This window comes from Branchiostoma lanceolatum, chromosome 10 (assembly GCF_035083965.1).
Source record: "Branchiostoma lanceolatum isolate klBraLanc5 chromosome 10, klBraLanc5.hap2, whole genome shotgun sequence".
NCBI lineage: Eukaryota > Metazoa > Chordata > Leptocardii > Amphioxiformes > Branchiostomatidae > Branchiostoma > Branchiostoma lanceolatum.
This window is the reverse complement of record NC_089731.1, coordinates 12,768,368-12,782,826: the sequence shown is the minus strand read 5'-3', so window position 1 is coordinate 12,782,826 and position 14,459 is coordinate 12,768,368. Positions and strand designations below refer to the sequence as shown.

At 39.7% G+C, this 14,459-nt stretch overlaps 2 protein-coding genes across 2 annotated transcripts; one reads left to right on the top strand and one right to left on the bottom strand.

The window, feature by feature from the left end:
- Window positions 1–904: 904 nt before the first annotated feature.
- LOC136443655 (ubiA prenyltransferase domain-containing protein 1-like) lies at window positions 905–2,007 on the top strand. The gene has a single exon (XM_066440972.1). It carries the CDS (start codon window positions 913–915, stop codon window positions 1,999–2,001), a length of 1,089 nt encoding a protein of 362 aa, XP_066297069.1. The 5' UTR covers window positions 905–912; the 3' UTR covers window positions 2,002–2,007.
- A 2,808-nt stretch (window positions 2,008–4,815) lies between these two features.
- LOC136443626 (spermidine synthase-like) lies at window positions 4,816–12,651 on the bottom strand. Its single transcript, XM_066440942.1, has 8 exons — window positions 12,415–12,651; window positions 11,526–11,646; window positions 9,643–9,735; window positions 7,967–8,120; window positions 7,490–7,573; window positions 6,685–6,830; window positions 5,776–5,898; window positions 4,816–5,150 (listed from the first exon to the last, which is right to left on the bottom strand). Exons 1-8 carry the CDS (start codon window positions 12,543–12,545, stop codon window positions 5,082–5,084), a joined length of 921 nt encoding a protein of 306 aa, XP_066297039.1. The 5' UTR covers window positions 12,546–12,651; the 3' UTR covers window positions 4,816–5,081.
- Window positions 12,652–14,459: the final 1,808 nt, after the last annotated feature.

The window sequence follows — 14,459 nt, the reverse complement described above, 5'->3', positions numbered from 1 at the left end:
AGTAAACAATATCGACCACTCTAGGTGACCCGGAAGTTATTTCAGCTATATACTAAGTAGGCCCTGGCCCTGCACCGTTATATCGGCCGTGTTTGATCTGTGGTATCTGTAATCAAATTATGATCTGGACTTGTATTGTAACATGTTTAACACCATGTACACTCAATGTTTCGCATAAAGCCGAAAAATAGAGCACATGCACCTGTTAATAGCTCGAAGCCTACAACTCGAAGCCTACAACCTACAGCCTGAACAGCTGTTGATTTTCATCGACGAACGCATCAGGAGTACTGCCCCCCTCCCCACCACCGGTATAGCACCGCAGAAACGAGAGCCTACTCCTTAACGACAAGCATTGAATAATTTTGCATCATCGAAAAATCAAACCGACGCATCAAAACACATCGTTATTGTTCGAGGATCGTGAAACGTTAAAGATCATACAACAGAAAGGTTCCCACCTGATCAGTCCAAAATTAGGGGAAAGTCGCCTCCATGATTGGATGTAACCACTTCGAAACGGGGATTACATAACAGTACAAATATCTATATCTTCATTTTGGGCCACAAAAAAATACAAGACTACAGCACAATAAATTTATTTCATGAAAAATAAAGAACCTTGAGTCCAGAAAATCACTTTTATATGAAAAAATTGATTATTATCCTGATATTCAAAACATCCCCGTCGATAAGTCGTCCATTCCAGTTTCCAAAAGTCACATGATCTAAACGAAAAATAAAGAATTCTAAATTAAAAGGCACCTCTATTGATATTGAATAATGATACAAATATTTATCATTTTTCTTTTCTACGATTTGAGTAACTAATACTTTATCTATTGATTATTAATCTCTTTACAGGATTAACAACAATCCGGTCTCGCGAGAAGTCAGGCGAGATTTGAATTCATGACTCACACACTGATCCACACATGTAACAGATCTAGTTGGAAGCTTTCGTGGACATTTATCCTTTTTTTCCACCATATTTCTGCGACAAAGATGTCTGTTACTATACCAGCAGATCAAGAAGAAGTCAACAAACAACCTAACGGGACTGCTGAAGTGGAGGATGGGACTCAAAACGGACTGAAACCCCAGAAGAAATCTGTTTTTGCCAAGTATATCCTCGCCCTTCGTCCGTGGTCGTTCAGTGCTAGTTTGACCCCTGTCCTGCTAGGCAGCGCCTTAGCGTACAGAACAACGGGAACTATCGACCCACTACTGGTCCTGATCACATGCTTAGCCGTTACATCCGTACATGCAGCCGGGAATCTCGTGAACACTTACTATGACTTCATGAAGGGGATAGATAACAAGAAAAGTGATGATAGAACACTGGTGGACCACATACTGGAACCCAACTCAGTAGTAGGGTTGGGAGCAACCTTGTACTGTATAGGATGTGGGTGTTTTGTGTTACTGGTACATTTTTCACCTCTCAGTATGCAACACCTGGCTTTGCTGTATTTCGGAGGACTATCGGGGTCTTTCCTGTACACAGGAGGAATGGGATTGAAGTACGTGGCACTAGGAGATGTCGTCATCCTCATAACATTTGGTCCGTTGGCTGTCCTGTTTGCATATTCCGTACACGTAGGAAAGCTTACGTTATCGCCACTTCTCTACGCCATCCCGCTGGCTCTCAATACGGAAGCGATCCTGCACAGCAACAACGCGAGGGACATGGAAACGGACAAGAAGGCCAAGGTCGTGACTCTCGCCATCCTTCTTGGTCAAACGGGATCGTATGCGCTTTACGCCCTACTCCTATTTACGCCATATATTCTCTTCGCGATTTTGGCCACAAACTTTTCAAAGTGGCTGTTCCTGCCTCTGATCACCCTCCCATTGGCGTTCAGCCTAGAACGGGACTTCAGGGAACATCGGATGACGAAGATACCGCAGAAGACTGCGAAACTGAACCTGCCATTGGGGCTGTTGTATCTGTTGGGCTGCTTGATGGCACAGCCGGGTCAACTGCCAGGGTTGAGCTGATGATGACATAATTAGACAGCTGATGTAATAGCTTATCAGTATTACAGGGGAAAATACATAGAGTCATAGACCCGATTCACACTCTGAAAATTTTCAGGATGTTCAATAACGACCTACGAAGAAGGTGAACGTAAATAGTTGTACGGGCCATAATGCATGTCGTACGACGTGCGGGGCCGATTCACACGCAGGAAAAAGGCGCCGCACGCCAAAGATGTCTGACTTTGTCGTACATCCAGAAAATGTTCAGAGTGTGAATCGGGTCTTAATCTTATCTTTGAATTCTAAGTTGTTTTTAAGTGTTACCTATAGTTTGTGCTGGTACTGTCCTGGTACTAGTATGCTGCTATTTAATCTTGTGTCCAGATTCATCATTTCATGTACCACTAAACACTATCAGTATCCAGAGATAAAAACGATTAGCCAATAGATAGTCAAGCCTTGTTAATTGAATTATTTGTGTATCTGTTAGGTATGTATAAACTTGGAGCTGTCACAGTGGTGCATTCATGTGGTCTTACCATAAGATAGTGAAATTATGGAACGTCCGTCGGTGTTTGGCATTGTTTTTCAAAGTTGGATAGTCATGAAGCAATCAACAAATGTGGAATAGTTGAATATCGTGCAGGTATTTATGTATCGTTCCTGATGTTTTGAGTCTATGTTTGGATTTACAGATGTTTTCTGAGGGACTGAGTACTGTACTTGATTTTATGACTGTATTATTTTAATGTAGGCCTTTGATAGTTCAATGCTATCATTTGATATCTCTTTTATGTTGCCAATAGACTTGAAAAATAACATATCCTTACTAAAGGTAGTGTAGAAGTGTGGTTACTTCATGTGCCACTTTCGTACTGGTCTAACTGGCCCGTACCAGAATGGGTCCGGACCTTTAGCCTTGTTCTTGTAGTAAGTGCGTTGGGATTATGCCCGGGTTCAATTCTCTGGTGCCAGGGGACTGTATTACTCGCCTCGTGTGTTTCAGTAGCCATTCAGGATAAAATTAAATCAGGCATTGTCGTAGACTGAGTTATGTGTAACTTATGTCATACATACATGGACCAGTGAAGAGCTGTTGATGTGTTGAACAGAACTTTGTGATGGTTTACCACAGTTTAACCTTCTCCCTGCTGCCTAACTTTGTAACCAATAGGGAACTGGGTGCCAAACGGCTACTTCAGAGTGCTAAAGGTCCGTGAGCTGGCCGATCAAAGTGAATATACATTTGTATTTCTATTTGGGAATTCTAAATGTGATGTATTTTATTACCTGTTACATATACATGGAATAATGGCTGACTTTGCGCATTACATTTATAAACATAATAGTTGTGATCTGATGTTCTATATTTCTGTGCTGCACAGGTTATTTGTACAGCAATAGCATAAAAACAATCAAACAATTTTTGTGTTTCTCCACTTACTGTATTTCTTTATTTCTGTATCTATGACATGAAGAATTATCTCCACATTAACGTCTTTCTAAAAACTAGGCACAACAGTGACGTCTATCAAATACAGGTGTGCAGAGCCAATATGGTGGGAAATCTTCCATCTGCTACATGAATCACATGATCATAATAAATCTGAGATCGCATAATTGAATGGCAGCATTAGTATAACTTATCTATCTGAAGAGCTTATCACAGCCAGGGATGATAATACAACATGAACCTTGAGCTGATTGATATGAATAGTAATTGATAAGAAAATATGAACGCCTTGTGCACTTCACTTGCCAAATGTACTTCAGTCAGAAACTCTTCACAACAGGACAAGTACCACAATAATTCTCAATACACCACAAAATTGCCGATTGCATTTGTAGAGTTCTAAATTACACATTTGGCACCTCGTCCTAAGACATCTCCACATAAAGTTAATAATCTGTTGGTGTGCTAAAAAAGAAACTTTCCAAAAGACATCTAGCCTCTGTACGTTGATGAAAGTTAGACATCCAGGTAGTAAGATACGCCAAAAATAATTACTCAAGCAACTGGATAAAGTTTTGAAAGTTTCAAAACTTTATCCAGCTGCTTGAGTAATTATTTTTGGGACATCTAGCCTCCACCAGGCCTTCCTACGGGCGTATGGATCGTAGAATTCAGCAAAAAAGGATTAGTTGGCCAGTAGAGTCAGTTCACTGTAAGGTCAATAATTTGCGCATGCAAATGAAACTTTCTGGTGGCCAAACTTCCCTGGCAAATATTCTTTCTATAGCTGGCGTAGTTAGTCTGGTAGAGACTAAAAGACATCCACATACACTGCTACTTGAAAAGATCTAGAGATCGACAATCCCCATCCTTGAATTACGGCATTTAGATTCTGTAATGCTACAGAAAATTTCAGACATCCTACCTACTAGTAACATAGATAGCAATCCGTTCTAATGAGAATCTTCCTTGGGTACATGAATTGCTGCTATAGATTGGTGGGGACACACCTTGCCTAACCTTCATTGGGGAACATGTCTATGCTAAACTAGCATAATAATTTAGTTCTCATACAGCTAATGTTAGTTTGGGGTTTATAATTAGCTAAAACAATGGCACCATTTCCTTTTATTTTAAGTGCTCTATTATTCCATTTAAAATGCTTTCTACAATTAGAAATGAAAATAATGCATTATTACGTGAGTAACTGAATAGGACAGGATCATCAATGTTCACAATGACCAATTTGTGGGGTTTTGAAATGGACAGTATTTTCATACACTTGCTTGTTTGTTATCATTGTTTCCACTGTCAGTGCAAGAAACCTTTGTCATAGATTTCTGGGGGATTGACGTAGCCTGAATGAATCACGCTTTAGTGGCCCACCCAACATTCGTCGGGGAGGGGCCATTAAAGCCCTGGATAGCAGAGTTTTCGTTACACAGACTAGGATTGATGTAATCACCAACATCACAGTCTATTTTCTGATTCCTCTTTGCACATTGAGTCATAATTTCCTGTGTATCTCACTCTGGTACATTCTAACATGTACTCCAACATTATACTGGCTGAATCAAGTGACGACATATCTGCATGAATACTAGTAGCATTATTCAGTTTAAAATAAATATGTTTTTAGTTGGTATCATTTTTCCCCATTCTGGCCATCCTCTTGAGGTTGATTGTTCACCTTGGTTTTGGGAGCCTTCAGTGCCTGTAGAGAGAAGAGAAAGAAATTCAGACATTTTTTATCAACAAAGGCAAGATTTGTTCCAAAATATTGAATGTATCAATTTTTTTCCATTAAGCCATGATGATATGATCATATGGATGACGTCCTCTGGGAACCCCAAAACTGATCTGAGTGTGCGAATGAAAAAAAAAATTGGCAAAAAAAAGGTTGCCTTCATTATGAATTCTATTTGGTCAGGAAGGTTGAACAAATGACTAAACAGAATATGTTGATGAAGGTTAGACATCCAGGTAGTAAGATAAGCAAAAAATAGTTACTCAAGCAACTGGATAAAATTTTGAAACAGACATTTCAGACAGCATCTGCTATCTTTTGTCAGTGACTAAACAGAATGTCAGTATGGTATCCTTCATTTTTTTCTGTTACATTTTCTTTTTTGACTTTGGAATTGACTTTGACATTCTATTTTTTGCAATTTACGACATACATCTGCCAATTTTGCAGCTGCATGGTTTTATTTACACATTTTACAGTATGCTCAAAAACTTTTTTATAAAACAGACAAAAATTATACGTGCGCGGATATCTTCCATACAATCGAATCAACATGACCTTAGTATGGAAAGGGATAAGGAATTTCTGTTACCTTTTTAACAAACTGGGGAAGAACAAATGATGCTCTATGGATGTCAGCATTGTAGTACCGAATGTTGAGCTCTTCCAGCTGTTCGTCTGTGAATTTCCTCACTGGATCCATAAAATTGGTGTCCTGTGCAGCAGAAAGAAGGAATAATCAGAATTGCAAGTCAAACCTACACACATGTATAAGAGGAGTATTTGAACAACTGGAACTGTTATTACTAAGGAACAGACCACCAAAACGTTGCTAACAAAGTTATGGTGCCAAACATTAAACTGTTAGGATACTATAGTACAACAGTACAAGGTACACAGTCATGTAGATTACAATGTGTCCATGGCATACCAAGACATACAGGTACATGAGCACGTTGCCAGAACGTAAGGATCCGTAAGCTTTTAAGGTCGTGTTCGCGTATTTCGCATATAGGTTCATTTAGATGTGTCCAAAGACATATCTTATGCAACGGCTGTTACTCTGATGCGACGTTGACCAAAGAAAGAGATTCGGCAGTTATAAAAGGTTTAAATAGCAGGCTAATTGCCGTATACGCATTATATTACGTTCCGGCAATGTGCTAGGTACATGTGATGTAGACCGCCATTTGGCCCTGGTGACTTTTTACAGATACACAGTTCTTGTACCTTACTGAGTCATAAGGTACAAGATACTGAAATACAGGGCTCTCTCCGGGACCTATCCTGAGCAATTTTTTTTGTTGGGACAGACAAAAATTTCACCCATCCGTCCAAAATATGATATGAAACTAAATGTAAATGTATTTTCGTGAGCTTAAAATAACAGACTTGACGACGAAAATCCACAACATGGGCTCCCAAATGAGTGGGGCCGAAACAAAATTAAAGCTGGAGAGAGCCCTGCTAACATGTACATGTATGTCCTGAAATGACTCACAGGGTTTGTACTGCAGAGAACAAAGCCTATCTGTCCGCTGGGGTAGGTTGGAATGGTGCAGTAACTATAGTCCACGTGTTGGTACAGCCCGCTGCAGAACTCCTGCATGTCTCGGATCAGGTCCAGGTGCAGCCACATGCACTCACCTGGTGGTAAACAATAACCTTTATCTATTTGCAAACTCATGCCCGAAGGCTAACTGCAAGGTAATACACAGATACTACATTGTACATGTGTAATGTAATAGCGTAAAAAAAAGTCTTGTCTATAGATCTATATCTTATGTTTCTACATACATTACTTTACTGAGGAGTTTGACTTCTTTTTTGGGAGTAGTGGCTAATAAATGGTCCCAAATCGTTACTGATAAGTGCCTAAACAAGTAGGTTTTGTGATTTTAGTAGAAATGTAGATGTAGGTATGGATTTAAAATGCTGAGAAAAGGACTTGAGTGAAAATCAAACAGCCATGTTTCTTCTGTTGAGGGGTTAGGAGAAGTCTAAGAAATGGACATATAATACATAACATTTCCTGTTCTCTTATAAGGAATACTCTGATGTGATTTGGAAGACGTCACTTTTAAGTTAAAACATCTTGTTTTCTTCATAGGTTTATGAATGTGAGCAAATAGAGGAGGAAAAGTGTTATTACATTGGCTAGTGTCACTCTGAAGTTTGGATTGAAGAGCCAGTTTGACAATTTGTGTCAGCAAAGAAAAGCATCTCCTATACTTATGCATGTATGCAGTACAGAAGATAGTCTGTTAACCAGGCAGTCCATGTCATCAGGATAATGTTTGACTCACCCTGTGTGCACACGATCCCACCAGGCCTGAGAGCTTCCTTCATCAGTTCATAGTACGACTTTTGGAACAACGCTTCAGCAGGACCTGAACACGGGCAACAAACACAAACTTAGTCAGACATATTCACTTTGGACTTTGCCAATGTAACATGTTCCTTGTTAATGTAGCAAAACTGGACATGTTTCAGTCATTTGCATACAGTGGTGCACAACTAAAATTCACATGCAATGGTAACCAATGAGCAGCATCCAGGGAAGTCACTTTGTCTACAAATACAAGCAACATCCACTGTAGCAAAGTCTGATCCTTGCAACTCTACATATTGTTTTAAAAGCCTTTCCATATCCCCATTGGACAGCCAAGATTCCCACATTGCAGTTTGATGTGATCAATATGACTCATGATGAGGAATCACAATACAAACCTATTGAAGGAAAAAGATACAAAAAAGGAGGAAAAAAATGTTTGATATTCTACCAATGGGGTCAGAAGAGTCTGTGATGATGATGTCAAACGACCCTTTGTTTTTCTTCATGAAGTCAAACCCATCCCCGATGTTCACAGTCAGTTTGGGGTTGTCGTAGCCACTAGCCATCTTTGGGAGATACTTCTTAGACACCTCAATCACTTTCTGTAACAAAAAACAAAATAGAATGCAACATACTGCAATATTCTTATTTCTACTTAACAAATGTTGACTATCACACCTTACAAGTTGTGAGGTGATCACTTTCTGTAATAATCATAATGAAATAAAATACAACACAGTGTAATATTCTAAATTCTACTTCACAAATATTGACTATCACACCTTACAAGTTGTGCAGTGATCATTTTCTGTAGCATACTGTAAATGCAGAAATGTTCGCAGTGGTTTTATGTTCACGGTTTTCGCTGTGAACTCTTCAGCTCGAACTTAAAACTACCACCAAGCTTTTTGTCCACCTATGACTGTAGCGCTACTATTGTTTCAAACACGAACTTAAAACCACCGCGAACACTCCATTTTCTCCCTACCGCAAAAGAAAAACCAAGCGAAATTAAATGCAATTACAGTACAATGAAATAGAATAAAACGCATTCTAATATTCTTAATTCTACTTAAAACCAATGTTGATTGTCACACAAGTTATGGACATTCCACAATCTTACCCTTCAACTTCAAGTCAAAATTTTCCATTCTCATAACAGAAAAATTTGCCATATGGACATGACGGATAAGACCACGTAATTTTCCCTTTCCTCATCAATCAAAGTTTCATTCCCCAATTCATATTTGCTGCAACAAAAATGCAAATCAGAAATAACTAAAAATAAAGCCAATTAACATTCTTCTATAGGTCAAATACAATGAGCCATCTGCCATTTGAGAAAATAGGTCACTGAATAGAGTAGAGGACAATATTTATGGTCTAGCTGATACATGTAACAGATGATTACATCTGAATAGGTCGTGCCATTGAGAGTACTCATATCTTAACATTCTGATTGAATCAGAAGACAAAGGTCACGAAAGATCTGAATACACTGCATGTGTGGATACTAGTACTAGTAATAGATAGTACAGTAATACACTGTCTAAGAGGTACATTGTAACTTAGAAAACAATATGTACAGATATTGAGGTATGATTCAATAGTGGTAACACGACAATGTGTGTACAATGTACATGTACAGTGTAGTTTTTTTTAAGAAAATCCTTTTGAGACCTTTCTCCACATTTTTGCTCATGATCCAACATGAAAAATCCCTTAAATGTGTTCACTTACATCATCTATCTCATGCTGCACCACTGAAACATAACAATTGGTTGCCCTATTTTAGCTGTAAAAGGTACACGCTTGTTTATTTCAAGTTTAAGTATATGTGCCTCTGGCTATGAAAGTGTTCCTTAGGTCCAAAAGTATGACTGAGTATTACTATGCATACATGTATGTATGTACAGTGTAGGTCCAACAGTTTATGACCATTGTTGTCTTCTGTTGTGATATTTCATTTCAGAACTTAAGATCTTTGTAAGTACTTTGCACATGAACCCACCACTTCTACCAGTACCAAGATCACCAAGATTCTGTGACCAAGGACATTATATAGGACATCTTATATCATGTATTTGCTGTGACATATTCTAATTCATTTGTACATGTACTTACATCATCTATCTCACACTGCACCACCGACTCTACGCAGGAATGTTTGGCGATCTCCCTCAGGACTCCTCCATCTCCTCCTCCAATCAACAGCACCTGTACATAACAAGTGTGCAAAAGTCTAGTGTATTCACTATTAGATCAAAAAAGGTAAAGCATGTCCCCATGGCACAAGAGGTAACGTAACCCTGCTGCTTTGCCATCTGGATCCAATTCCATGGATCCTGGGGCCCGAGTTTGATCCTAGGTCAACTCCAGCTCGGACATGATGTAAGGAATTGCTTTCGTCATTTCAGATGGTGACGTAAAGCCAGCGGCCCCATGTATGAGGGAGACATAAACCTCAAGTATCAAACCTCAAGTATCAAACCTCTGCAACACTGTAAAAGAACCAAACACACTTATCGAGAAGAGTGGAGGTGACCAGATGTGCTTAGCCCAAAATGCAAGCCATGAAGCCATATTGCACTACCACTAGCTATTCAAAAAAGCATCATGCATCACCTCAATTGAGAATGACTGCTCTTCCTTTACCTTTAAACGGTTGAACCTCAGACTGAGGACGAAGCTGGTAGTGCAATGCGGCTTTGCTACGGCTCGTGTATTTTGGGCTAAGCACACTGGAACACGGCTACTCTTTTCAATAAGTGTGCTGGATTCTTTTACATGCAGAGGTTTGACGCCCTAAAGCTCCCTCAAACACAGGGATGCCAACTTTGTGCCTCCCTCCGATAGGAGGATGCGACTATTTGCAAGTTGCGTCCAGGCCCGGACGCAAACTCGGGCCGCTGGCTCCAAGGAATTCGAACCAGATGTGGTGAGAGGCAGAGTGCACAAACCACTGCACCACACGGAACTACATTTTGTATTATTAATTCGAGTAATGAAGGGTGCCTCTAGAAAAGCAACATGTGTTCTTAGTCAGCAATTTTGAGTTCACCTTCTGGAAATAATTCCAAAATTGTTATCATACTTAATTGAGGAAATTACCGTATCCAACCAAAAATGATGATGATGAATATCTAGTTATTTCTGGAAGGGCCTAAAATGTAAACACTGAAAAGGTCTAAATGTCAAACATCTGACTTCAGGTCACCTTCTTCACTTACATGTAAGAAGCAAAGTGAATTATTCAATAGTTTACAATCATATATCAGTGTCAGGCTTGATTGAATGCTGCAATTAAAAATTGGTAATAAATTTGAAATTATTATACACTGGCTGACATTGATAAATATATATCCTTTGGATATGATTTTGTTTTTTTTAAAAACCAGGCATATGTTCATTCAAAGGCTCCTGAGGATATCTTATGGCATTATTTATTCGAGAAAAAAAATCAAACTGTGTGACTGACGATCAAGAAATATTAATAAAAAAAAAAAATAATATAGTCTTTAGTCTGGCCTACCTGATGAGACTTCATGTAACTGTTGAATTCTGTGTTAGGATGCTTTTGACTGGTGTAGGAATGATTTTACCAGGGTACTGCTGTACCATATTCTGATGTGCGAGAAGTCATTCCCAGTGTAACAGTGGGGTCCAACTGCCACCAACTGACCAGTCTATTGGTTCGGATCTTTTAGCCTAGCGGTTGGTGCGTTGGGTTTCCAACCTTGTGGCCCGGGTTTGCCCCAGATTTGAATCCCGGGAACCAGGAGACTGTACAACTCGCCTCTTGTGTTTAAGTGTTCTGACACCTACAACCTTCACCTGACCAGTTACACCAGGACAATACAACAGCGTCCATCAAAAAGTCAAGCTGAAAAGTCCAACACATAATTTTGTGAACCTTGCAGGCTCTATCTGACGTTCCCTGTGGAGACTTGTATGTCAATGTTAGTGTTGTTAATCAAATCAAGTAGGTTGAACCGGTTCAAACCAACCTTTTTGGGGTTAGGATGGCTCATGAGGGGCAGGTGTGCGATCATCTCCTGATAGGAGAACTCATCCCTCTCCGTACACTGGATCACTCCGTCCAACACAAGCACGTTCCCATACGTCTTACTGTCAGCAAGAAATAAAATAAGACGTAGTTAATATCTGAAGATGCAACATTGCATAACTGTTATGTGAAATAATATAAAATATTGGTGACAGGTATTAGGAGCGAGATTTGTCCCAAACACAAAGGTTTGAGCGAGGAGGATTTAAGAAAATCTGACACCACATCCAACACTTGCACGTTCCCATATGTCTTACTGTCAGCAAGAAATAGAATAAGATGTAGTTAATATCTCAAGATGTTATATTACAAAACTGTTACGTGAAATAAGATGAAATATCGGTAACAGGTATTTGTAGCGAGATTTGTCCCAAAACATGAAGGTATGAGCGAGGAGGATTTTTAAAAATCTGACACCACATCCAACACAAGACCGTTCCATATGTCTTACTGCTAGCAAGAAATAAAATAAGATGTAGATAATATCTCAAGATGTGACATTACATAACTGTTATGTGGAGTAAGATATAATATTGGTGACAGGTATTAGTGGCGATATTTGTCCCAAAATATGAAGGTTTAAGCAAAATCTGACACGACATCCAATATGGGCACGCTCCCAAGTCTTCAAGTTACTGTCAGCAAGATATGAAATAAAATAAAATGTAGTTTTAACTAGTATTAAAATATCTCAAGATCATATAACATTCACATAACTGTTATGTGAAGTAAGATAAAATATTGGTGACAGTTACTAGGAGCAGATTTTGTCCCAAATATGAAGGTAATTTGAGCGAGGAGTATAATTTTAAGAAAATCTGACGCCGTACCTTTTGAAGACGAGCACGTCTTGATACTTGGACCTTCCGCTGTAGAGGACTTCTTCTACTTCTAAACTCATGGCCTGGCCTGGCCACAAGGGGCTCAACTCTGTGAACCATCCGTTTCTAATGGCGTCCATGCTGGTACGACAAAGCTAGAGACTCTTAGTCCCAGGTTTTAAGGAGCTGTGAAGCAAGCGGCTGATTTTTCACACGTGTGCTCCGAACCTGCCTGGCACCGGTCTCGTGTGAACTGTGAACTTTGGCCTTTGGCATGCGTGCGATGGTCTCGCACCACAGTTTGGGTATCGATATACCTGATGTCATTATAATCGCACATTATGGTCAGCGGCAATTTGGCTTTACCAACTAATTTTTGATGCACAAGAACGCATGTGTAACGTACTATAGAGAACTATCCAACAGCTTTACTGAAGTGCTGTCATGCTATTTATATGCTAATTCTCAAGAATGTTATCGACATGAATAGTAATGCTAGAACATGTATTTAATTTAGCTATCTATACTCTTGCACCACTACTTGTAATTCATTGTACTTTGAAAACAAAACTTGAAAATGTACAAAATAGCTCTGCTTGACACTTATGTTTATTATACTGGGAATTGAGATAAAGATAATGGAAAAAAATAGGCTTTAGTACCATTTTGTTTGATGTAAAATTACGCAACTTTTATTGCCACAAATCCAAGAAAGGGATAGTTTTTTTTAAGATGTTTTGCTTTCTATTGTGAGCACACTTGTTCGTAAGGCACTGAAAAAACTTGAATGTCACCAAAATCTGTCCGGGCCGGTAAAACGTTATGAAACTGCACTTATCCACTATCCGCAAGAGGCCCTCTTTGACCGCCAGCGCCTGACCGCTTTACTCGAGCTCAGAACGGAAAGCGCACAATTGCTCGGATGCCGAAACATGCCTACTTAACTCTGGCAGCCTACACAAGCTTTCATCTCAAATCTTTTTTATACCTGGTGGGGTCGATAAAGGGGAATTTATGACTGATCTAAACACACGCTTTGGGGCCCAATTGTTTCTAGACCGGAGTGTACACTCGCAGTATTAACATTAGGAACGAGAACTTAGATGTTCGATGAATCGCTCATTCGATCATCATAATCTATCGGCATTTTTTTACTTCGTTTTTGGACAGACAAGGACCGGACATGGCACTGCACTCAAGTTTTTGATAACTAATTTCAACAGTGCCACGAACAGAGAACAATAGTAGTACCCATTTCTACACCTGGGTGGAGTGAGGAAAGTCGTGTGAAGTGCCATTCCCAAGGGCACAGCATCGGTGGCGTCCGGGGACTCAATCCCGGGACCGCTGGGTTCTGGGCCGAACACCCTGCCGTTACGCCACACAATCGAACGGCCCATTGAAGCAGGCTCAGAAGTTCTGCCCCACTTGATTCCACAGGGTTCAGTCCGCCATGGCTGTGCAACGTTACAGATATTGGAGGTCAAAGTTTGACCGTCAAACACAAGCTAAGTCAAAGGCATACTGCGTAAACTTTGCACTGTGTCACCGCATTATAGCTTGGCGTGTGTGTTTTTTGTTTTGTTTTTTGTTTTTTTCTTTTTACCTCATCATATCCTTGGTGTTACTCGAGGTTAAATTCGCACTTTGATATGTTACTGAAGGTGACTCTGAAGCACACGTACTCATGTTCTCGAGTACGGGATAATAATTTTACTCATAAAAGAAATTAGAGTATGAGAGGATTCAAGCATCACTTAAGAGAATTCGCGGATTATTAAGATGATTGACCTAGATTTTACCAAAATGATCACAAAGTATTTGAGACCGTGACTCATGCTTTGTTTGATGCCATTGGTGCTTATGTTCTTGACGGCGCCAGTGAGGACTTTCATATGCAGTCGAAAGAAGAACGACGCGACTACAAACTACTTCGGTGACCGAGTCAACACTGACCACGATGGACCAAACAATTGTCAAAATACTAGATACCCCCCTTTATACTGTGATTCACGAATGTGAATAACAAACTACTTCATTGAACGAGTAAACAC

Excerpts from the sequence above, each read along its gene's own strand:
- LOC136443626 (XM_066440942.1), bottom strand. The coding sequence starts at position 12,545 with ATGGACGCCATTAGAAACGGATGGTTCACAGAGTTGAGCCCCTTGTGG. Across the intron at positions 8,121-9,642 it reads TGCAGTGTGAGATAGATGAT|AAAGTGATTGAGGTGTCTAA; the intron begins GTAAGTACATGT and ends TTTTTGTTACAG. Across the intron at positions 6,831-7,489 it reads TGGGATCGTGTGCACACAGG|GTGAGTGCATGTGGCTGCAC; the intron begins GTGAGTCAAACA and ends GTTTACCACCAG.
- LOC136443655 (XM_066440972.1), top strand. The coding sequence starts at position 913 with ATGACTCACACACTGATCCACACATGTAACAGATCTAGTTGGAAGCTT.